This window comes from Salarias fasciatus, chromosome 4 (genome assembly GCF_902148845.1).
Source record: "Salarias fasciatus chromosome 4, fSalaFa1.1, whole genome shotgun sequence".
In the NCBI taxonomy this organism is placed as follows: Eukaryota; Metazoa; Chordata; class Actinopteri; order Blenniiformes; family Blenniidae; genus Salarias; species Salarias fasciatus.
Genome location: NC_043748.1, coordinates 243270 through 269895, shown reverse-complemented (window position 1 = coordinate 269895; position 26626 = coordinate 243270). Strand labels below are relative to the sequence as shown.

At 43.1% G+C, this 26626-nt stretch overlaps 1 protein-coding gene across 1 annotated transcript; it reads left to right on the top strand.

Annotated features, from left to right (window-relative positions):
• The first annotated feature begins 6862 nt into the window (after positions 1 to 6862).
• Positions 6863 to 7861, top strand: LOC115386635 (C-type mannose receptor 2-like). Its single transcript, XM_030089036.1, has 3 exons — positions 6863 to 7156; positions 7316 to 7581; positions 7661 to 7861. Exons 1-3 carry the CDS (start codon positions 6949 to 6951, stop codon positions 7859 to 7861), a joined length of 675 nt encoding a protein of 224 aa, XP_029944896.1. The 5' UTR covers positions 6863 to 6948.
• The last annotated feature ends 18765 nt before the right edge of the window (positions 7862 to 26626 follow it).

Genomic DNA, 26626 nt, shown 5'->3' with positions numbered 1-26626 from the left:
AGACATTCTGTCAAAGGCTGAGGAGGAATAAATGAACACAGAAAAAAAATTCTCCTTTTCTCATCAACAGAAAATGTGACACCAACATTTATACATATGCACTTCAACTAGAGGGACTTGAAGTGGTTCTGGGATGAAATTTGACCTGATTTTAATGATTTGCTGATAAAATAATTCCATTTTCATGTCACTCTTAAATGGACTGGTCTTAAAATATTTTCTCATTTTCATTTTAGTGACAATAATAGACAAACACAGGGCAGAAAACTAATTGATTTGGGCCTCGAAGGCCAGGTATGCCAAACATGAGGACTGTGGCCCGGAACTGGCCTAATTCTTATGCACCAAATGTTTGGAACAATCTTCCTGAAACTTGCAGGATGGGTCCAACTCTTTAAAAACCAGGCTGAAGACCAATGGAGACGAGATTTACTTCCTGCAGCACTGCATCTTCAACCTTTGTCCTAAGATCTTCTGCTCACTGTTCCTCTTGATATTATTTTTCATATTATTGTGCATGAATTCATAGCCCGCACTTCCTACCTTGTGTGGTTGCCGTCTGACGGCTGATCTGTGGACACAGTCAGAATGAAGGTGAGTTTGCAGAAGAACAAGCAGAAGACGATATGTAAACGTGACGATCAGGTCACTCACTCTGTGCGCCGGATCAGAAGCAACCAAATCAATCACACACAGCACGGTCAGGGACAGGAGAGTTGAAGACATCTGCAACAAGACATTCAGGACAAAAAAAATATGATGCAATGGAGAAAGAACTGAAAAATCAACAGGCAGACAACAGGCGGACGGCAGGTTGACAACAGGTGGGCCATAAGCAGACAACGGTTAGAGGGAAATCCGGCAGCAGACAGACAGCAGGAACACAACAGGCAGAGTAAATACACACTTCAAGCAGACAACTGACAGACAACAGGCAGACAACAGTCAGACAGTACCTTTGTGGAGCTCATATTTCTGCTGGAGTTCTGACCTCAATTACTCCATGTGGCTTCAAAGTGAATCTGTGCCCAGCAAGGACAACAACACACACACACACACACACACACACACACACACACACACACACACACACACACACACACACACACACACACACACACACACACACACAGAGACAGAGAGAAAGAGCAAATAATCCAGTGATCCAGTGACAACAAATGAAGGCCGGGACAATAAACACACAATCAGAGACATGACCATTTAACTATTGAAGTAGGCAGTGGCGTCACATATTGGTCATATTTTTCAAAATATTGTCAAGTCAATTTTATTTATAGAGCACGTTTACAGACGGCTTAGCCGCGCCAAAGTGCTTCACAAGTGCATACAATAAAACAATCATAAGAAGGGCGTAGAAATCAAATAGTGTAAAATATTATCTGTAGAATCAGATTTCTTTCTCTTCTTATGAGAACCAAACGCATATCTAAGAGTTCACATCAGATTAACAAGTCCAATGATAAGCCATGAAACTAATTAGGAATATTTTACATTAGTATTTAATAAAAACATTTTACTACCTGAACATGGAACAAATGTCTGCAAATGATTATTGTACAGAGGAGGAAGCATCTGGAACTGCTACAAACTGGAAGGTGCCAATCAGCAATTGGTCATTGTTATTGATTCTACTTTTCCTGTCTTCATCTGCATTGAGTAGTGAATAGATGTCAGGTGCATGGCTCTTTTGGAAGCACTTCACATTGTTCATAGCACGTTACCACTGACATGATCCATAGGTAATAGCCTCAGGGGCTCAATACATCCATTGTTGAAAGACATTTTAACTTATGGACACCTAACAGATCTTTCCAGTGGCCTCACCATTTTTACCACAAGTGGTTCTTTCATAAATGATGTCGAACTCATTCAGTCACTGGTGAAATGTTGTGTTTGTCTGAATCAACCACCTGCAGTGTGGTGGAACCACCAATCTCAGCATTAAAATCTGTCAGTCTTCTGCCAATCATGAGTATGCCTAAATCCATCCATGGATGAAAGGATGGATGGATGGATGGATGATAGATGGATGGCTGGATGGACAGATGAATGGATAGATGGACGGATGGATAATGGATGGATGGACAGAAGGATGGATGGATAGATGGTTAGATCATGGATGGATGAATGGATGGATGGATAGATATACGATAAATAATGGACAGAAGGAAGAGTGGATGATGGATGGATGAATAGATGGATAGATGATGGGTAGATGGATGGATGATGGATGGATGGATGAATGGATGAAGATGTTGTTCTCTTTGTTGAGACCTGGCTAAACATACCTGGAGCAATGTTTCAGATGGACTAAATAACAAGTGAATGTCTTGATGGGTACATAGAGGAAGAATCCTACTCGGTGCCCGGGCTCTCGTGGCCAAAGCAAGCTGCGGTACATGAAAACCAAACATGACACAAGCTGCCCTGTGTGTTTGAGAGCCGACAGATTTCCTCTGTGAAACATTGACATCACTTGGGTCAGTTTCAGGACAGGAGACCGCTGGAATTTGCCCGCAGGCTTAATAAAATCAATAGAAATGGTCAGTCGTGGACCTGTGACCCAGTGTGACGAGCCTTCCACCGTTCCTCCCCGGCTGTTTGTGAGCACAACAGAGTAGAGGAGTCGCATTAGGTTCCTTCCAGAGGTCTTTATTCAGTGAGTTCTAAACAGCTCTTCCACAAAGATAACGACTCCTGATGAAGAGTGAGGAAGGGGACTGTCAAGGGGCCCCTCCTCCCAAACAATAAATACCTGTAAAATATCTGTAAGCAGCTGGAGACCTCAGCCCAAACAACTCCGTTTGACTCCATAAAAACTGAGATACGTTTTCAAAGCTGAGACCTGATCACCTCCTCCTCTCCTTCCAAATCTGAACACATCCGAACAACTGGTGATCCCAATGTGATTTGGTTCAGGACTGCACTAAAACCTCGTCCATGGGACACAGCTGAATGCGGTTTCTGATCCAGACTCATCAGATGTCTCAGACTTGAGTCTCCGGGTCAAGAAAGAACATCGGGATGTTGTGCAAGTAGACAAAAATGTTAATGTTCAGCACTAAATTCACCGGGGCCTGGAACACTGCCAGAGCATTGGTAAAGGCCCATCAGGGTGTTGAACAGGGTCTTCCACTCATCCCCCTCCCTGATCCTCACAAAATCAAACATATGGCGAAAATCCAGCTAATTGAAGATCTTAGTTTGAAGTCGGAGGAGATGAGTGGAAGGAGGAACCTGAAACCGGGAGCAGGAGTACAGCTGACCACAGGGAAATGTGCCAGGAAGGAGGTGTATGGAGCAGCTCAGGGATGGGGGGGGGGAGGAGGAGCCAGAGAAGCTGCCCGGTCCTCACTGAAGGCTCTCTTGAGGTCCCAGTAAACTCAGAGCACAGTCCGTGAGGTGAGCAGGTGGTGTTGAGAAACAGTAACACTTTACAGTCCTTTCTCTGGGACTCAATGCCGCCGGTAGTCCAGTTCACATGGGTGTTGTGAGTTCTCAGCCAGTCCAGGATAACTGGATGTTTGGAGGTGTCGGTCACAAAAACACTTTGCTTCTCAGTTTGACCATCCCTAAAGGAGACCCACATCAGACCAGTGCATGACGTGACCCTCAATGATAACTGTCTGTTTGAGGCTGTGGCCGGAAGAGGCTTCTGGAGGAGGAGACCCACCCCGAGTCTGAGCTGCCTCACCAGGGACTGGTCCATAAGCTCAACGTCAGTCCTGCAGTCAATCAGGACCACCTCCAGAGAGATGGACACAGAGGACAGGGTCATTGTGGGGATGGAGTGGGAGGAGTCCAGTGTGTCTCACCCTCAGAAAACCGCTGGTCTGACCCCTCTCAGTGACCACAGTGCAGGACACAGGTGCTTGTAGAGCCGATGCTCCTCCTCCTCAAGAGTGACTTGTGATCAGAATACCTGCATGGTGTCCACGCCAGCGCGGGAATGGAGTCTGGTGTCTGCTGGAGCACCAGGTGTGTATGTGACATGGTGAAGTCTCAGCCGATCCTCAACGGCCGTGACTGCCGAGCTACACCTTCTCCTGCTCAGTCGTCCTCTGTGGCAAAGCTGACCGCATCCTCCAGCTGGTCCAGAGGTTCCAGCTGGTCCTTGATGAGCTCGTTCGTGAAGGCGATCGGCTAACTTCCTGGTTCTAGCGACACCCTGCTGCCGGCATCTAGAACTCCACTCCATTAAGCACATCGGTCCCTGCCATATGTTAATGAGGGCTCAGGCCACCTCCTGATCGGGGGGTGCAGCTTGAAAGACCTGGAGGAGCGTTGCAAATGCAAGGTTTGACACATTTATAAAGAAATACACATGTGGAGGATGTGCAGCAGATCTTCTCTGCTGGCGCCACAAAGTTGTTCCTTCCTGTTGATTCTTGTTTGTTGTGTTTTGGTTGAGTTTCCTGCTTTGTTTGGGTTCACAGTGGATCAGAACATGTTTCTCCAGATTCTGGCTGGATTTCCATGCTGCTGCTTTGCATCCTGCTGATCTGCCAAAATAAACATTCAAATGAGTGAAGACAGACTGATGATCTGTGTGGCGACAGAGCATATCTGGATGAGGTAACCGTGACCGGATTGGACATCAGTCTCTTCTCTGATTGGAGCATCTCGTCTGTAAAATTTTAATGACTGATTTAAGACATATCCTGAGCTCGGAACTCAGCTTTTCAAAGTTTTCCTCAGAGAGCAGGTGAGTGCGGTGAAGTGTTATTTCCAAGTGAGACTGTGAGTTTTTAATTATTGCCATCGCTTTTCAGAAAATGACATGCAGTTATCTTTGTCCAGTGATGTTATTTTCTTAATAATGTGACAATTAGCAATATTTGGAAATACTTCAAAAGATTGAAAGATCCGTCGCATTAACTCTGCCTCCTTCTTAGCTCTTTTGACTGCAGATTAAGAAAGTTTACTGGAAATCTTTCATCAATAAACTATGAGAAGGGAAATAAAGATTGGTAAAACTTTGATAAATCACTTCATGTACGCCGATGATGTCGTTATTTTGTCTCCGAGCAGTGCTGGCTTTCAACAGCTGCTGAATGTACGCTCTGATTACGGCTTAACACATGATGTTAAATATAATGCAAAAAAGAGCGCGATTCTAATCTGCGACAAAAAGTGACAAAAACCTGCATTTTCCAGACTTTCATTAGTCTGGTCAAAAGCTGAGTGTCTGCAGTAAAATTAAATATTTGGGTCACTTCATCACAGATGGGCTTTGTGCTGATGATGACATTAATCGTCAGTGCCGATCACTGTATGCCCAAGCCAACATCTTGGTGCGAAAATGTCATATGTGCACAGAGAATGTAAAAATTAAGCTGTTTGAGACCGACTGCTCACCTCTGTATACTGCCCCACTGTGGCGTAAATTTAAGAAGGGCACACTGCAGAAACTTAAAGTCGCCTATAATGATGCTTTTCGAATCGTATTGAAAAAGCCCGGGTGCAGCAGTGCCAGTCTGCTGTTCTGTCAGGCTCATGGGAACTCGTTTTCAGCTCTGATGAGAACTCTGATGTCGGCTAAATGACTGTAAGAACTCTCTGGTGAAAACCCTGTTGTAGTGCTCTCCGTTATGAGTCAGCTCTGTGGAAGCACTGGTACCAGTACCTTTTATAATTGTGTGTCTGTCTTTGTTTTGTTTTGCTTCTTCTTTTATATGGACCAAGAGTCTGCTAAATAAAATAAATGAAATGAAAGAATTGGACTGAAAATGGTCTGATAATTAGATTTCACTTCAGTCAAGACTGATGACTGAGGAAGGAGATAAGTTTTGACTGACATGCCCAAGTCTCATATTTGAGATGAAATAATAGTCACTAAGTTGAATTGTACGTTGTCATTTTTAAAGAGTGAAAATATGTAAAAATTTAGTATTTTATTCAATAATACTACATTTTGAAACAGTGTTTTCAGTTAAGGTAACATGAAATGATCAATATTGTTAATAAAGGTCCAATGGATAACAATGGGAGTAAGAAAAAAAGTAGTATTAGTTGTATTTACACAGCTGAGACACAATGACCTTCAGTTTTTCAGAATAAAAGCTTTCTGTGCATTTTCATCACAGTGAGAGACAACAGCAGGAAGTTCAGCACTCATTGAAAACTTCAGGCTAACCTGGAAACGACACCTGTGAGGACATGGCTCTGAATTGTTTATCGTCAATCTGTCGTTGGAACTTCCTGAGTTCCCACCGGTGTAAACACAGCAAGGGCTGAAATTCCAGGGACAATAAATGATCTACTGAGGTGAAACGATGGTCCGTTTTTCTTCCAGATCCTTCAAAATCCCTGTTCTAATGATATTCACCGTTCATTATATTCCGAACTAAGAAAACACAAATTCAGATATAACCTCAAATTACAGCCAACAATCAGGCAGCTCCATCAAATCCACAGAAACCCGTTTCTTCAGGTAAACACAGATTTCCATGAAGGTCCAGACTGTAATTTGCATTCCTATGATTTACCTGTAGATTACAGTGACATGCAAACTCAGTGTTAACAGGAGAGTGTTTATTGTGCACTGGCTGAATGGAATGTTCTGCCCTTTAATGTACAGGCAGAACATGCAAACACCATTCAAATAAATCACCAGAACAAACAAAGCTCTGTGTTTCCCAGTCGGTCAACATCTCCACCCAGTGGAGTTTACTGGAGCTGCAGGGAGAGGAATCAGGTTCTGTGACAGAAAACTCTTCAATCACTGTCACCAGAATCACTAAATAATGATCATGCTTGATGTGAAAAACCATCATTTTCAGAGTAGAATCAATGAGTAATCCATCCTTGAATGTGTGTGCAGGTTTGAGGAACATGGGTGTTTCCAGGTTTGATCCCGGACTGCTGCTGCTGCTGCTGCTGCTCCCTCCTGCTGTCTGTCAGCTTTCAGGCCTCACCGCTCATATCATGTATCCTGAGAAGAAGAACTGGACGGACGCTCAAGCCTTCTGCAGACGGCACCACACGGACCTGATTACAATCAGAACCGCCGAGGAGAACCAGGACACTTATGAGACTCGTGTTTGGATCGGATTGTACAAAAAAACCAATGACGACATTTGGAAATGGTCCAGAGGAGATGAGAACGCCACCTTCCTCCCATGGCGTCATGGTGGTGAGAACAATCTGAGATTCTGGAAAATGTAACGTAATTCTAGTCTTTTAGAAGTCTGTCGATTTGCTCAGCTCTGAACAGAGACCTCACATGATGAACACTTTCAGGTGTTTTTCATTAATTCTAGTGTCCATTTCTCTGCTCCGTTTCTTCTTGCAGAACCACACTACAGCGAGAAATGCGCCCTGAAAGGCCACAATTCAACGACCTGGATGAACCTCAGCTGCAATCGCAAAAATCCCTTCGTGTGTTCTGATGAGAAGCTGGTTCTGGTGAAGCAGAACAAGACGTGGGAGGAAGCTCTGGACCACTGCAGGTCTCTGGGAGGAGCGGACAGGAACCACACCTACGACCTGGTGTCCCTCGCCAGTCCGGCGGACTACAGCTACGCACGTGAAAGTGTGAAAGCAGCGACCACCGATGAGGTGGGCCTCCTTTCTACTCTCCATCTGCAACGTGGAGCCGCTCGTCCTTCACCTCCATGTCTCTGCTACATGCTTCCAGGTGTGGACAGGCCTGCGCTTCCTGGCTGGACACTGGTTCTGGGCGGCTGGAGAAGCGTACCAACAGCACCAAGACATCCAGAGCTGCCCGGGTCTCACTTCCTGTGGAGTCCTGGAGAAGACGACGGGGGAAAACTTCCAGACGAGAGACTGCGGGGAGAGAAGAAACTTCCTCTGCTACAAGACACCTTCATTAAACTAGTTACTGCTTTGAGTGGAGCGTTAGGTTACTGACATTTTCAGCTTTCTGTACCCGACTCTTCATCTGACACTTTGAACTTGTTTGAAAGTGAACTCACATGATCAGATCCTCTGCCTGGTAAATAGTAATGACTGGTAACTATAGATGAATTATTGAATGTTTCATTCTATTCTAAATCAATAGGTTTGATAATTTGATTGTTTTCTCTTTTAAATGGGAGTGAATACCAATAAAATCAGTAAATCAATTCACAAATTGTGTAGAGTTGTTCATTTTAGGAAACACAATCCAGCAGAATGGTCACCGCAGTGATTAGCATCACACAATGTTTGGCGAGTATTTCTCTTTTCAATCGCAGAACTAAATGAGATGAACAGAGACATGGCCGCGTAAATGCAGATTAAACATAAAGACAGTCTCATCTGCAGAAACTCTCAACATTGGCAAAGGTTTTATTGTCAGCCTGAGTTCACTTCTTACAGTTTTTCACAATTGCTAAAACACTAAATCCCATTCTCTGAACCAAATTCTCAACCAATTTCTTGAATCAAACACTCTTTTGGCAAAAACTTAAACACTGTTCAGGTCCTATGCTCAATTTGCGAAACCCATCTGCTCTTTTTTGCAACACCTTGGACACATTCTCAGTCACTAAACACATTTCACAAAATTTTTTTCAAAACTAATCACTGGCAGCAAAATGTGAACACAACTCCAACACAGCTGTCATCTTTTACACACAACAACTCAAAACTGAACACACGTGTTTCTAATGATATAATCAGACCAAGAGCGCACAAAGACAAGATGTTGGAGACTGAATCTCCATGACCGTGACCATGCAGTAGTGTGCTTTTATTTTGTTTGTTTTGTATTAATTTGTTGTTATGACGGTGAATTTAGATATCACTTTGACTTCGATGCTTTTTTTTTTTTTGCTAAATGCATTTACAGTAAAATAAACATTTTCTGTGCACTACACACTCTTAAAACTGCTGAGTTACTGTGAAAATAACCCAAATAGGGTGAAATTGCTAACCCAGCGCTGGGTCCAAAAACAGACCGAGCAGCACTGGATGACCTGTTCGGATGGGAGACAGAGCACTGAGGGACTCCATTCAGTACAAATCCAGGTTTGTTGCACACCTACTGTTGTTTTACCATTATCAGGCTCGGGGTGGCCACATGGTGCACCGGGGAAATCCCCGAACGGCTGCTGCGCTGTCGGGCCGCACACACACCGTTCCCCTCGACCAGCATCGCGACATCGGACACCGCCGACCCACACACGGCGGGGCGCGCACCGCGCTTCCAACGGAGAGTTAGCTACTGTAGCCACCTAGCTTAGCATGCTGGCTATGGGGGGTGAATGCATAGATATCATATAAAAACTAGATGCCTTAAGGCGGAGTCAGCAACGTTGTTCACTGGCGGCCATCTTAGGACAGTGGACCACTCTGGGGCGCTCTATGTAATCTAAGGGAAGGAGAGTGATTTACACTAATTAAAATACTCAACTCACTGAATTCTTCATGGATTTACAGACAGTTTGATTCATTACTAACGTTACGTTGCTATGATGCAGACTAAATTTTAATATCACAACTTTTCTTTTTGCATGCAGTTAAATGCCTACATGTCTGATGTTTATAACAAACCAAGTCGTTTGAAAATTGATTGAAAATTGAGCAATCTATAGCTATTTCAAAGTTGACGCTCAATTGACATTAATGTGATGAGTGAGTGAGCGGCCCTGTACCAAGATGGCCGCCATGTGACGACGTTAGTCCCCGTTGGGTTACAGCGCGCATGAGCCATCTAGTGTTTCTATATATATCTATGGGTGAATGCATAAGAGTCAGTTTAGGGGGGGGGGGGGGGGGGGGAACGTGTCCCCCCCACTTTTTGCCAGGGATATTTTTTTCCCCACCACACACAAGTCCTTCACGTGTAGCCATTGTAACCCCGGTTATTTTCAGTAATACAGAACATTCCGACGCCCCTGAACGCACCATCCGCTGGCAGCAGAGACGCAAACAGACGTTCAAGAGGATTAAAAATGAATAAACGTGCCTCTGCTGTAAATGTGCGTCTGTTCCAGTGGAAGCTCCGACCCAGAGCAGCTCTTTCTTCTGCAACACCTGTGGTGAGTTTGAAAACTTGGTTGCGAGTTTAACCCTGTGATTATCCCAGGTTATAAACATATGCAAGAGGCCGTAGTTTGTTTTGAAAAGTGGATATGTCCTGAAGAACTTTACTCTCAACATGCTAACAGCAACATTTTGAGGCTGTTAAGCCTAATTCTAGTAGAACCTCAGCTAAAGTTCATCATCATTAACAGACTGATCGTCCATGGGGGACCTGTGGCTTTTGATTAAAAAGAAATGCGAGTTTTATTGAAGGATGAATTTCATATTTTTATATTTGAACTGTAATGAGGAAGAATGCATCAAAGATGCTTTCATTCATTAAAGAAACACAATTAATTGTAAGATAGGTTTAAATGTGCACACTTCAGTGCAGACTTATATATATATATATATATGTATATATACACACACACACACACACACACACACACACACACACACACACACACACACACATATATATATATATATATATATATATATATATATATATATATATATATATATGTGTGTGGAGATGCCTGCCCCTTGGTTCACAGCTCACTGGACATTTAACAGTGAACATAGAGAACAGAGCTAAACATACTCAAACTGTCATTTCATCCCCAACAGAACTGTAATTGTGAGGACTGGAAGTCCTACAGGTCCAGATTTGTAGGCTACAAAGTAACATCTGCATTTTTAAAAATGCCCAAAAACATTGTCCTGCCGTTCTGAAGTGCTAATGAAGACATGACATCTGTCCTCCTTGTCCTCCTCCCAGCTGGTCTCTGTGGACATGGCAGACAGCCACACTGCTGAGCCTCTCCTGGGACATCGTGGAGCAGAGCCTCGTTTTCAGACGCCGTAGAGCCTGAGGCTTCTCTCTGCTTATCTAGACGACACTGGACCACCAGCTGGAGCCAGACCAGGGTCTGACCAGGGTCTCCACTGGGACCTCCAGCACCAGGGTCTGACCAGGGTCTCCACTGGGACCTCCAACAAGAACCAGGGTCTCCTGATTATTTCTTTTGAACTCTGCTCCTGGACAAATAAAATAATGGAAACACAAGACTGATGGTTCTCTGTGTCTAACACGCCTTGGATGTTTAGTAATGTTTGTTCTTGTGTCAATGGTACAGTTAGTATTTTAACATATTTCTTTAATGGTGGCAGAGCATGGTGGCCAAAGACATGTCAGTGTGTGTAGATTTGGTACATTAGCTTGATCAGTCTAAAGTTATTCGAGGGCGTCTGATGGTGATTCTGTGGATTAACAGACTGCCTCCTCTGATGTCGGTTGCTTTTCTTTTTGACATGTTGATTTGTGATTAGGTCTTTCCTCAGATTTTATTAATGAGAGAAGGAAACAGAGTGACTGGCCGTACGCAGGTTGTACAGGAGGCAGTGAACGCAGCACAGCAGAATCAAACCTTCCATGAAACACCAGAGAGCAGAAGAGGAAGAGGTCACGTCAGAGTTTTGCTCCAATAATTAAAGCTAATAATAATCGTAATAAATGTTTCCAGCCTACTAATAACAAAGGTAAGACAATAAGGCTTCATGTTGTTCTTCCTCTGCTGATTCACCAGGTTTCTGTGGCAAAGTTGACAAAGAGTCATCAAACTGATCACTGTGGTGTTTCTGTTGTGGGCTGCCTGACTGTTTTTGTAATTTTTCCATTTACTCCTTGAGTTGCTTCGTGTTAAAATGTTCTATTTGAGTGGGAATGGATGGTGAGGCTTGAAGTCAAGATTCTTCCAGTCAGATATAATAGTGTAACAGAGTGGTGTGTGGGGTCAATTTGGGTGATTGTATGTTCCTCCCAGCTTTCCCAGTGACACAGAAGGACACAGTGGTGACTGGTCATTAGGGGCAGGTGGAGCACAGCGCCACCAGAAGTCACCATCAAGGACTGCAGGCAAACTGTTATAAATTATTTAAGATTATCTGAAATATCTGCTGCTTCAAAGAGACCGAGCAATGTTTTTGACAAGTGGGGCTGGAAATGGGTGGGGGGTGGTTTCACGGATTTTAGATATGTTTTAAGATTTCATGTATTTATTTGGGGTAATCAGTTTGGTTTATTCTTAAGTATGGGTTTTGTTTTCTTTAGGTTAATATTATGAGTTTTGTAGTGGAGGATTTTAGCATAGTTTTAGTGGACTAATGTTATGTTTTACACCTCAGGGAGTTTGAAGGTTTTACCCTGTTAGGCTGAATGTATTTAAGGGCCCAAAGAAATCCAGGCAGGAGTGATAGTGATTGTGGCTGCTGTGGAAGCCAAGCTCCTGAAAATCCTCCAATGCACCTTTTTGCACTTTCTGCACTTTAATTTTGCACAAGAAAAATAAAAGAGAAGTGGACCACTCAACTTCGATTCATCTCCTCTTAGTGCTCACTGTTTTTCTGCCGCTCACGCCACACTGCTTACAATGAAGTTAGGTTCATGCATGGAATAATACAGTAAAACTCTGCCTGTCAATTAGCACATCACTTTGTTTAGAAAACAAACCTGTGTTGGCCCATGTCCTGGCAAGGGCTGCTGCTCTGTATCTGCAGCATTGAAAATGGAGCACTGCTGATGTTCAGACTGGAGCTACAGAATCATACACTTTAGTGAACATTACAACATCTTGTTTTATTGCCACGGATTTTTGCATTTTTGCAAAATCAAAGGGCTTGGTTATTCGTCAGATGTATACACCTCTCCTCCCCTGCTTCCTCTGTTTCCACCGTTCAACCCTGTGTGTCTTGGACTAAAGTGAGCCTCTTGTGTTGAAAACGCATTCTTTTTAGATCCCACTGAGACTTTTCCATAATGCCCTGAGTCCTGTTGTCTTTGGTGTAATTCTATTAAAGCCATGTTGAATTTACATGGGGTCATGTTAGTATAGTATTTCTTTAATTACTGCGCATGACAATCTAAAGATAGAAATTCTCTCATTGCAGTTTGTGGCTACCTGTTTTCTCACATTACCAGTTGCATTTACTTGTGTCGATTTCTGGGCAGCTCTTCTGTATTTTCTTGAGAGCATGTCGTAAACAGGGCCTGTCCCGTGCCGCCCAAGGTCTCCTGCAATACAAGTACCTTACTTTAACATTAAAGGTGCATTAAGGAGTTTTACAACCTTAAAAATACTTATTTTCCACCATAAATATGTTACACATTTTTAATGATGTGTACAATGTGCCCTGACATATTCATTACCAGTACCTCTAACAGCGCTAAATTGTCACTTGAAAGTTGCAGTACCGGTCCGGCACCAGAATTTTTTCGGGGAGAATTTGAAAGCAATGACGTAATGCGTGCTCCGGCTGGTTAGGTTTCGTGTTGTCTGCCATTACTCCGCCAGATGCTTAGTGAGCAACAACTGAGCAGGAGCTTCCAGAAAGTAAGAACAGACTGGCTTCTAGCACTGCCACAGCTCCACACAGACCCCACCAGGTAAAAGACACTTAAATCTTACTTGAGCGCTACAAAAAGAGCGAGGAAGGAGTTCCTCTCTTCCGTGCACGCGAGCCACAGGCACCACTAAGCTGCATTACGCCCAAGGCCTGCAGGGGGTGCTGTTTTGTATAAAACGTGCAAACTCCTTAAGGCACCTTTAAAAAAAAAAAACAATATGAAAAAACTTAACATATGTAGGAGTAAGTAGGGAGTAAACAAACTTATCTAGTAACCGTCCTGACCACAGAACTGCCTGAGGTAGGAAGTACTGAAGAAGCCATGGGATGAAGGTGGGGCAATAGTACCCATCTGGCTCTGCCTGTGTGTCCAGGCTGAATGACTTCTTCAAAGTGTTCATGAAATGGTGTTGGGCTCGATTCATCCTGTAAGAGGCCAGATTATAGTCCTGTCACCTATTATCTTCAATGCTTTTTGGAGAAATTGCAACTTATTATTTAGGACATCCTATTTGTGTGGTTAATGCAATTGTATTTATGTTGACTGCATAATTTGATGTTAATGTGTCAGTATTTCTAAACCAAACCACAAATATTGAGTTTAATAAAAAAAAAAAAAAAAAAAAAAAAATCAAGACCAAAAAAACTCTCAGAAACTCTGAAATTCATACATGGACCAAAACTCTTAGTCCATGAGTCAACACTGAAAAATGAAACATTTAAATTTTAAATGTAGCTAGAAAGGATAACTTACCTCAAAGTCTTCATCAGAGTCTTTTATGACTGGCTGCGCAGTTGAGGTGAGTAATTTCTGCAGGCTATGGAAATGTTTCTCAACATTTTTGCCACTTGATGGACTGGAGAGAACCACAGAAGCTCTCACAACAACCTCATCAGGTTGTTGCAGTGTCGCAGCCTGAGTCATAAGCCCGATCAGATGCATGCACATTATGTAGTGCTTGCCAGCACTGTGGGAAAGAATGTTACAAGTAAATATAAATATTGCCAGTACAAAACCAAAATGACATATACAGAAAATAATTCATATTTAGTAGAAGAAGGCAGCGACCTATTATTTTTTTCTCTCAGAATACGCTGTGTTTTTCAAAACACCTGTTGTGGGTACACTGTCTCTGCAACCGGATTCCATCACATCCTCCTCCAACTTCATCAAGCTCTCAAGATGGTATTGGCGGGGACGTTGTGAACTGAGTTTCTTCGAAATTTTTGTTCTGGTGTGTGATCTTGTAGGACCTCTCTTGAGCTGATCCCACCTGTGATTCACCATGTTGCCATGAAAAATGACAGCTGCCTTCAGAGAGTATTCACCCTCCACTTTCACGTCAACCTGGACATTGCAGTCTCCGGACAGGCAGAATCCAGAACAGGTGAGGGCTGGACAGTTCTTCTTGGATCCTAGACTTTTTACTGTGTGCCTTTTAAATCCAAAACTACAATAAGGATGCACAGTTCGTATTCCTCTTGCTATGACATTCGTCCAGTCTAATGACTTTAATGGTCTCTTTTCTTGTTTTCTTTTACGTTTCATCCAATCGTTGCGTTTAATATAAAAGAAACTTTGCTTATTGGGCAACTTGTGTGTGAAGAACTTCTGTGGTTCTGCTGAGCCTTGTGATGATACACTTGAAGTACTGGAAGAAACCTAATGAAAAAAAGTAAAGGAAAAGTTACAAAAAATGGTCTCATACAGCACTATGGGTACACTAAAAACTTTAAAGGGGCTGTATCATGCAAAATTCACTTATTGTATGTTTTAACCTTGTTAGTGATGTACTCGCCAAAAACACCCCCAAAGTGTTTTTTCCTTTGTGGCTGCGTGTTAAAGCTTTCCCAGTGTTTGTGCTGCTCAGAGAGGCAGCCCCTCCCGCACCCGTGAAAACGCTCTGCTTCCCACGTTCACGTCACACGGTGAAGATGGCTCCCCTGAGCCCCCCTCCCGCAGGCCCTCGGCAATCAGCGTTGCTGCTTTTTCTAACTCAGATTTCGAGGATAAACTTTAACCATCGTCTGAAAGCAACAGTCAAGCAAGAGCAAGAGTCTGAAGGGTCTGAAGGGTCTGAAGGGTCTGAAGGGTCTGGAGGGTCTGAAGGGTCTGAAGGGTCTGGAGGGTCTGCGCTTGGTGAGTTTCTCACAGGAAAAGACGTTTTTGCGTGTGGAGAAGCTAGAGCTAAAGAGCTAAAGCTAGCCAGCATATTCGTTTTGAAGCGCTGATTGGTTGAAGTAGCTGTCAGTCAAAGTCCACAGGGGGAGAGGCGGGATTTCAGTGAAACGGAGCGTTTTCTCTTCCGGGTTTCAGAATTAGCCCCAGAAAATCTTTTATTTCACACAAAATGACTTTTCCTTAGCGCCAAAAATAAAGTATTACCATGTTAATGCCTATAATAGGGTTTGGACTAGCTAAAAATGCATGATACAGGTCCTTTAAAACATGTTCATGAAATTTTTTACACTTGCTTAGAAAACAAACATACAAAAGTTAAAACTTGTGATAGTCAACAAACAAAAATTGACATCTCACAAATTGAAATCTCACAAAAAGATGCAATGACTTGTGGGAATCCACAATAATCTTGTATAAATTAGAAACCGCCAATTTAAAGTGGCACAATCACAAATACAGCAGTAAAAACATTAAAACTAAAACTAACACATTACAATGACTGAAATATCCAATAAATTGGTGTCGGGGAGCCATACCTGTCTTTACAGAGAATACATCTGTGTTTTTGTGGAGAAAATGCAGAATTCGTCTTTGTAATGAGACAAGCCAGCCCAGCGCTCAGCCCCGGGTCCTAAACAACATGCTCTGATACGCTGCGCCACTGGCCCCATATAGTGGCTAAAAGAATTGGAATTTGCGATACTGTTACTTTTAAAGTTGTAACCTTAATTTCCAAGCTCGGTGAGGCTGAACTGATCAAATGCATTTTATCTGTCAGGTCTAACAGTGGTACACGCCTGAATGAGTCTGTTTCATGTGGGTGTGTGTTGTATGTTTCATTGTCATCCAGTTTATTGTTTCTTACCTCTTCCCTTTCTGCTCGGGTCTGGTCACTCTCCTGGTCACCTGACTGGGGTGAAGACTGGATGTTGTGTTGATCTTCATCATCCCTGCCAGATGTGTCCTCCTTGCAACTGTCGTTGGTTTCCAAACCTAAACATATTAAAAATGATAACTGTAAAACTGCTGTTGGATATGATCGCTATACAAAGAGAATCTCTATTTATCTGTCAAAATGTTCTGTGTTAAACATTACAAGGTTAAAATTTTCTACATTTCACTTTATTGAAGACTGCAGTTGACAGGGATGGGAATTGAAAACCAATTCCAGTTAATCGTTAACAGCTCCATCAAAGAATCGATATCATTAATCTTTTTTATAGCCAACTCCCTTATCAATAACTTCCACTCACAGGGACCAGAAGCATCAGAATTGTATCTAAATTTTCATTGCATCTACTACACAACCTTAAAGGTTGTATAGAGGATTTTCCACGGAGGGAGAAATCCAGTGACAGTTAGTCCTTTTTGAAATGCTGCGCATGCGTGACCTACACCCCTCCTCCCCTGCTCTCTCCGGAGGACCGCCTCCTCCTTACGCAGAAAGTAGCAAGTAGCATGTAGCAACTTAGCATCATAGCGCTAACACATAGCTACCAACGTGTCCTTTTGAACAACACAAAACACAGCGAATATGAGTAAAATCCTGTACTTGTGCCAAATCCTGTCCCTGACCCGTCCCTGCTCTCGGGTGGATCAGAGGAGGACGGGGAGGTTTGTGTGGAGCTGCAGGACTGGAGCAGACTCACGCTCGGAGCTCACAGCTGATCTGTCTGCAGCCTGCAGACGTGAACAAACCCCCCCCCCCCCCCCCTCCTCTCACTCTCCGGACTTTTTCATACAAGTCTTGTTTTAAGATTAAACATACATTTTCGCCAAATGGCAGCACGTTGTAGCGATGATTAAGAAAAATTGTCTCAAGTCTACATGTGAAAAGGTGTTGATTGCGGCAGCAGAGCTTAGCATGGGGGGAGTGGGGTGGAGCGCATGGGGGAGTGTTGTGCCGACAACAGGAGGGGGGTACGTAAAGGGCGTAGGAGCATGACAGTTACGCTAAAAATGTAGAGAGGTTGATTGACACGTTAGAAAACCAATAGATAACGAGGCTACCTCGTTATTGATTGGCTAAAGTAATATTGATTTTACAACCTCCAGAGTTGATTAATTTTTATTTTATTTGTTTTGATCATGATAAAAACAAGGCTGCTGCAGCTTAGTAACGCCATTTTTTAGCTTTAATTCATTTTTGTTAGTAATAAAGATCTTCTATGCAACCTTTAAGTGAGTGGAAACACCAGCAAGTTGGAGAAGCAGATATCTATGCTGTGATGTGTTTGACATTTTTGACGCTGAAAATCAGACATACATTTGCCCATGTGCAAAATCTGCAGGAGAATTTATAAGGGAATCATTAAAGAATTGGGTCGATCAGCAGATTCTTTAACAGCATTGGTATTGACAAAATCTTATCAATTCCCATACCTAGTGGTTGAACATAATGAAGCTAGAACTCTATACATGGCTTAACGTACTGATTTGCGTTTGTCTTCTATAACACATTTACATCTCGGAGTCCGCCTCCTGTTTCTGAGCCCTGTAATCAGAGCAAACAGTGGTATAAAGGCAACAGCCTGGGAACACAGCCCGAGGCATCATCATCATCATCATCATCATCATCACCAGGATATATTAACCCTGTTGTACCCTTTGGGACATTTCCATCCAACAAAGGAAATTTTCATTTATTTTTGGCAATAACTTTCAAAGTATGATGATGACTTTGGCCAGGAAGCTTAATTTTATTTACCAATTTGTAGGGGTGTAACAATACATGTATTTGTATTGAACCGTTTCGGGCCGTTCGGTTCGGTACAGGGCTGTGCACGGGGGAGTTCACGGACCAAAGTGTGTTTTTTTTCCCCGGCTCACGGGCCTAATGGGGCGTGTGTTTACGTTCTGCGGCTAGCATGTGCAGCTACACCTGCAGCCATGGTTGCTACTGCTAGCAGCTTCGTCCATGCTTCACATGTCCGCGTGGCGCATTGGTCCCTGGGACGTAATGTCATGAATTTCTGTCCACGGACGTCCGCGCGCAGGACAGAGTTTGTGACCGCGTTGCGCGTATGCGCACGTCGCGCCGGTACACGCATGCGCCAGAGCGCCACAGCAAACAAACCACGGCGGACGCTAACTTTGAAAAGTGAGTCTGTGAAGCGAACAGGCTGCAACTCTGTCTGAAGAAACTCAGAGAAAAGCTGGAGGACGGAGAGAGCAGACTCTGTCAGGAGGAGGAGAAGGTCTGTCACAGAGGTGACAGCAGTGTGCGAACTATACCGCGGCTGTCGGGGGGCTCACTCATTGGGGGGGATGTGCGTGCCTCGGAGGGAATATGTCTGTTTTAAGGGACGCTTAAGGCATAGCGCCCCCACGCTTCAATGGTGAGGACAAGTACTGCATGCAGGTCGGCATCTTTATTAAAGTGAAATAGTGATGCGCAAATCATCCATTAAAATTGGTCTAATTCTGCATATAATCCATGATTATGATCATACTAAATCAGTAATAATAAATTAAAGGAAATATGCTACATGGTGGAAACAGCATTTTTCCAATATTTAGGGTAGGGGTGTGCGATATGACGATATAAGATTGTTAAGGATTATAGACCTTTTTCACAAAAACCGGAAATACGCAATCAGTGGGTAACTTTTCTTCCGGTCAAGTGCCAAGTCCGTTCACTTTCTTCAAGATGGATCGCGTTTTCACTACGTGTCTCCAACATTTGCCCAGCATTTCTTTTGCTGATGTGGAGAGGATCGTGGAAGAAAAATCAGTCACAAAAAAAACAAAAATGAAGAAAGGACACAAGTTTTTCCATGAAAACTTCATAGAAAAATACGAAGGTGAGTAGCGAGTTAGCATGTTAGCCTAAGTGCTACTGAACCCTGATAAAGAATAAAAATCATCAGCGACTTTACTTAATACTTGTCTCATTTGCAGCATGACAGACAACCGTTTGTTCTCTTTATGGCTGTTTAAGTGAACGTCTTTTACATATTATATTAAACGGATGCTATCATTGATTAGCCCAACAGCTAACAGCGTTAGCTCTCTACTAACGTGTTTTTGTGCGTGTCTTATCGTCCTCATATAGTATCAAATGTATTAGATGGCCAAGTGACAGTGAGGGCAAGGTGCTACCGGTCACAGAGGAAAAACGAGGAGCCTCACAAACTAGAGGTTTGACCATAGAGAGGATAATTTCCCTGCCGTTGCAGGATTTTCCTCGCTGCTGTTGCAGCTCTCCGCTGACGTGTTGTCCACCCTAGCCTTGTCTTGCGCAGGAGCTTCGACTCCGCTGTTTTTCTTTCTTTGATAGTGCTGTATTTCCGTGATGTCGTGTTCATCATTCTTATCCCTTTCTGTACAGATGACGCTAGCTGTTGAAAGTGGAAGTCTGATGGCGTTTTCCTCTACTGCATCAGACAGCGCATTATTCACAGTATGGCCTGCAGAATGTCCCTCCATCTCTGGCATGCACAAGCAGTCTACAGCAGTGGCATAGAGCGAGAACTCAGGTGGGTGTAAAGGTAGTTTATTAGGGGCCGAGCCCTCCGGGCATGGTCTCTATTGTTATTCGTCTGTTTCTCGGTTACTCTGTTTTCATTAACTGCTTCACACATACTGGTCTGATGGGCATTTCCCAAAGCTTAGCTGCTACTTTTATTGGCAGCTATGGGTAGTGGTATTGTCACTCTTTGCACATTTATTCTGCGATATATAGTTTTAAATCAACCAATCAATCAATTTATTCTTGTATAGCCCAGTATCACAACAACAGTTGCCTCAGAGGGCTTCAAGATGTTACATTGGTTGGTAAAAATAAAAACAGTGAATAAGCATAATGTTAATGAGTTTTAGATATCTATTTATCTAGTTTTAGAAGGTTATATGGTTGAAACTGACAATGATTTCTAAAAATATAAAAGGAGATGAGAGACTCTGAAAGGTGTATCTTGAAAAATGGAAACTGAACTGGTCTATATGCATACATTTTCGTTGTACCATGTGTACTTTTTGTGGGAGGTGAGGGTGAGTGGGTTTTATGTTGTGTTTATGTTGTGTTGCCTGTGTATTAAAGTTAATTTAAAAAAAACACACACAGAGACGGTGTATTACTGCAATTCTTGAAAAACGAACATATTTCACCCTTGATTTCAGGGAATTCATCCAGAAGCTGTAAGTGACATGGTGGTGCGAAAGCCAACAACAGCTGGCAAGAGCAGTCTTCGGTCCACACTGTACCGGGCATATGCAGGTAATAATATTCAACATTTCACTTTTGCTACAGCTAAATGCTACAGCCTTTGTATAATGAAGGCCAAATGTGACTACATTTTCCCAGAGTGGAAGCAAAAATATGTAGGGGCTTCAGTGTCTTGTTTTTTTGTAGGACCGTTTCCTGACCCGGACTTGATGGCGGCTGGACCCAAACTGCGTGAGGAACAACCCCAGCGCCTCATCGCTCTTGCATTAGATGGCTTGTCTGAAATAGATCTGGTTCCATCTAAATTTGGCCCTGTCCCACGTGGATGCCCCATGTCTTACCTTTGTCCACCTGAAACATCCAATGATATCATCCAGCACCACTTGGCTCCTGATTTCCCTGTTCATCCTCTTCCTTGGCCTCAGCATTCTCTCTCCAACTTTTACTTTGTTCCCACTTTGCACCAGCAATTGCACCTACAGTCATTGCAAGTGTCACTTCAAATGGCCAGTGAGATTGAGAAGGCAACCAGGCAACAATCAAAATGTCCTTTGTGGGTGCAATTACGTCAACCACGGTTAACTGCCAGTCATTTTCGAGAGGCCTGTGCCTCCTGGGGGGGGTGTGTGTGTGTGTGTGGATTCAGAAGCTTCAGCAAAAGCCCTCGCTGCTAAAATGGTAAGGGGGTCAAGCAAGCAAACAGCTGCATTGAAGCGAGGTTTGCAAATGGAATCAGAGATCCTGTTAAGCTATTCCGAATTCAAACGTGTGAATGTACTTCCTGTTGGATTAGTCATTTCCCCTGAGGCACCCCATCTCGGGGCCAGTCCTGATGGTAGGGTCTACGACCCCTCAGAGTCACCGCCATTCGGACTTGTCGAGGTGAAGAGCACCACGAAAGCTGATGCTTCACAGGTTGCACACCTTAACAGGGAAAATGGCTACACCCTGAGGCAGTCACACCGCTACTACTGGCAGGTTCAGGGACAGCTGGCAGTTACCGGCCTTGAGTGGTGTGACTTTGTAACAGATACTCAGACCAATTTTTGTGTCGAAAGAATCTGGCGAGATGAGGACTTCATACTCAGAATGAAGGAAAAGTTAGACCTTTTCTACTTCAACACGTACATGAATGTGTTCCTGCAATTGCACTGAGTTGTTGTGAACTAACTGCACCTGTTGTAAATATGTACTGTACTACTGTAACACAATTTTTGTTTTGATATTTTTTCACTTCTTGGTTATTAGTTTAGCATGATTTAAAATTTTAAATACTTGTGAATGCACACATGGCGATCACACAGCTCATTTGGTATTTCATTCATTAAATTGTTCAGAACATGACCTTAGCTTGTATTGCACTGTGCATGTGTTTAGATCCAATGAATGGATTGCCTGTTGAAAAAATATCTTCAGCCTCAGTTGAATTAAAAGTGTGCTTGTTGCAGTGTGTATGATTGCACTTTTTTATGTGGTTGTATTCTGTCCTCGCAACACGTTTCCAGCTTTGTGCAGCTAGACAGATAGTTAACATGGATGGAAGGACAAAAGCTCCAGAAGGAGGAATGATGTTTCTTCTTTTTGACTCTTTTGTTCCTCAGTTTTATTTCTTTATACTTTTTCCTCCATTAAGATTTTTTGTAAGACTACGAAGGATGAAAATAAAACAACATTACAAAATATAATGTCTGTTGTCTTTGACATAATGAAAAATATGACATTTACAGTCTTATTAATCACACCAACATTCTTAATATAATAAACAGATGCAAACACAGCCTGCCATCAAGCCAAAACGCAGTACTGAGGCCCTCTACTGGATATAAACAGCACTACACTAGTAAAACGAACCTCGTCACCCAAAACGTATCTCAGCAGTAAAAAAAACAACACGACGACGGACATGCAGAGAAGGACAACAAAGGTAACAAATACTCCAACATAATGTGAAATTACTTACAGACAAAGCTCTGACCAAGTGTTCAAAGAAGCCAACTCGCGGTGATTTTTCTCGTGCTCCTGCGTCAGTGCGTCAGTGAAACAGGTCCGACTAGGAACTGAAACTAAAGTTCCGCTGGGCGCTACAGGTTGTATGGCTGAATTCAAATCCTGTCCTCACAAAGGACCAGAAAAAAAACAAGCATTTTCATATAAATCAAACTTTATTTGAACATCAGTTTTCAGAGTAAAATGGAGCAAAAAGCGCTTAATATAAGAGGAGTCATGACTCAGATCCTCTCTACCCAAAGTCACCCACCCGTGATCTGTACAAACAGTTAAATGTGTCATAAGCAGGGCTCCAGTGACAAAAGATGTGTCACTGCCAGTTTTCAAAAAATCTATCAATTGCATGGTATAATTATTTACAAATATTTACAATTGACGTCTACAAGTTGGCATGAATACCACAGAAATGAATGTATAGAGTATTTCATGTGTGTTGTGAAAGTGTTTCAGAAACCACGAGCTCACTCATCTTCACAGGATAAGGGCCCTTGGAAATTAGCCATCACACAGCAGTTGTACCAGATCTGGCTAACAGTGCCCATCAAAGTGAGTGGTACAGGTGAGTCCCAGATTTGGTTGGATTTTATTCTGCCAATTACTCTCTCAACCACTATCCTGAGACGGGCAATCGCCTGTGTCTTCTCAGTGTCCTCTCTTGTAAACTTGTAAACAAATACAAGCCGAGTGTTTCAGACTCCTTCTGTCCATCTTCAAGGCGTTCAGCTGGAACAGCAGTGGAATGTTTGAGCAGCAGTGGAAACGATCTGGCCTGACAAGAAGAGTTTTACTGACATGAATTCAATTCCACTCCCTCCTCCACTCAGCCTCATTATTAAAACCACTGTGCGGCTCCTCCATCCTGTTCTTCCTCCACCACGGTCTCACCCTGATCCAGCTCCACCCGTCCCTCCACCTCACCGTCAGACGTTGGACAGGACGACCCGGACAGCCGGCTGGAGCGGGACGAACCTGTCCCCGACTCCACCACAGCGTTGGCCTGCTCCACCTGGTCCAGGAAGACCACCACGGCGCTGTTCATCCCCGCGACCGACTTCACATTATCGTCGCCCACCTTCTCCCCCACAGCCACGTCCTCCACGCCGCAGGGGGCGGGGCCACAACCCGGACACCGTGTCTGCGGCTGAGCTGTCTGAGGTTGGTCATGGCTGCAGCCAGACCCCCAAACGGACGGCAAAAAACCCACCAAGAAACCCGAAAACGACATAAACTAATAAATGTGCTCTGTGATCAATAAACCACAGTGAAAGTGAACATTCACAACTTAGAAAAACAGAAAAAAACAAGCAAAAAGCAACGCCACACACACCACAATCTCACACACTCCTACTACCAATCACTCCCAGCATGCACTGCGAGAGAGAGAGAGAGAGAGAGAGAGACAGACAGAGACAGAGAGAAGAGTTTGATGATATGGAGGAAGAGCAGGAGTTCAGGAAAAATAAGCAGGTTTTTAACCACAGAGAAAGGTTTTGATGTGATTGATTCCCTGAGAGGGATTCCCTCTGCAATCTAAAAATTTAAATAATCTAGAAATTATATTGATTTAAAAAATTAAAACCAAAATGAAGCAAAACATTGAATGTTTTTAAAAGGGGGAATTCATTTAATCAAAATAAATTCCTGATTATATTAACATTTGGTCACAAGAAAGACAAACTGTCTGACAAACTGAGTTTTTCCATTGTTCATCTGAGAAGAGGCTTAAATGTAGCATTGTATGAGACGAATCAAATAAGATGGCTGCTACGGACAACACAGTAAAACATCCATTGGTTAAAAGAAATAATACTCTGAGCAGTTGTAACCGCTAAATTCCACTGCGTGCGATGGTCCTGCGCTCCGCTCAGCTCTGCTCCGTTTGTTCAAAACCCACAGCGTGCGCTTTGCTCCGCCCGGCCGGAGAAGCAGAGCAGCGCAGCACTATTTAGCATCGACCTCCAGAAGCTGAGCAGTCTGGGCCACACTGGCATCTTTCTCTGTACATCCTGTAGAAAGGATGACTGGGGTCATATAAAATTTTATGATTCTCCACTTCTAAAATCAGCGTCTCTTCATCCTGGTTGTTGTGCTTCAACACGCTGAATTTCGTGCAACACGATGTTGACATTTGGGCCATTCAGAATAAAATGCATACATGGTCCTGAATAGGCTATGTATTTTGTAGAAAACACGAAATTTATGGACAATAGCCTGCAAATGGGCCATATATGCGGCTGCGTAAACATTCAGAAACGTTCGACTATAGCTTGATTACAGGCAAAACAGAAGTTTGTCAAATAAAATGTGATAGTGTGTTTTAATTTTTGTTTGCCCGCTTTTTAAAGTGTATATTTTAATCAGTATGGTATGTCTATTTGTGATATATCCGACAATTAATGTGACGAAAAAAAACCCGTCTTTTAACAGTTTGAAGTTTTTAATAAAGACGAAATGATTTTATTTTGTATAAAGCCGGAGGTTGTTGGAGTTCTCTTTCCTGTTTGGTGCATCTGAACTGTGGACATTTATGCGTACGGAGACCTGGACGGACCGGACCGGAGAGGAAAATAGAACTGGCTCTATTTTGGACTGACGGAGCGCAGCTGAGCGGAGGCTGTGGAATCAGCTACAGTCATTAAAATAGCAACGTATTTGCTGCGGAGGATGTGGAATTTAGGGGTAACCCTCCCCTCGTGTCTGCACCAGGTTTTGGTGTGGTTTCGGGAGGGAGTTTGATTGGAAATTTCTGTTATCTATTTAACTGGACCTTCTGTCCTTCACTCAAAACACAAGATGACAACAATATGGCGATTCAAAAAAATTATATTGAAGAAACAACACAAGAATCAACACAAGAATCAACTATTTACAACAATAATTTTGCCCACATCTTTTTGTTTTTTTTTTCCAAGAAATGTCCAATTCACACTGGCCGGCCAGGCAATAAAAACCAAGTAAACAATAAGGAAAAAAACTGCTGAGTGCACTCAGAAAAAATCCTACCGCTCCTTTATAACGAGTGTCCATGAGATGGCCCAAGATGGTGGAGATGGCGGATGGAGACAAGGATGAAGAAGGGGACGAAGATGGACATCACCCACAGTGGGACGCTTTGAAGAATGTGGTCGCTGAACGGGATCCAAAAAAACCAGCCTGCACAGATGTGCAGGGCAATAAATCACACAAATATATAACTATTCTTTTCAATAAAGTCCTCATTATTTCAGTCTTTCTTTTGCCATCTCACAACAGTTCAAAAATATGGAAGGATTCAGCAACACATAAAATGTCTGATCCCATGGGAAGTCTTTTACAATCTGCACACGTGCAACAATGGTCATCACAGTAAAACAGCAGTCATAAAACAGAGCAACACAAAATACTAATCAACACCAACAGAAAGATAATTAATTCCCCTCAAATGTATCCCGACTGGTTTTTTTTAAGACGAGCTCACGTTTTTTATCCTCATCATTTTGTAGGAGTCAGCGTGCTAAGACAACTCTGAAAACACCATAACTCACTGGGATATCTGTTCACACGGGGTTCAATGGGGGTCTGGTGCTTCTGGTCAACTCCTGCAGTCCTGGAGTCGATCTCGGTCACACAAATAATCTGAATCTTATCTCTAAAGAAATCTTCAGCTCCAAAAGTGTCTTTATAGTCTGGCGCAGGCCGAGGAGAGACAACCAAGATGGCGGAACTCAGTGAGATTGCCACTCCCAGCTTTTTTTCGTGCATGAGAATCTCTTTCTCGGGACAATGACAGCTCTCTACTGACACCTCGTGACCAACTTGAAGCACTAATTTTGAACAATCAATGGGAAATCAGAAATATACAAGAACAGACACAATAATTAACTTGGGGTCAT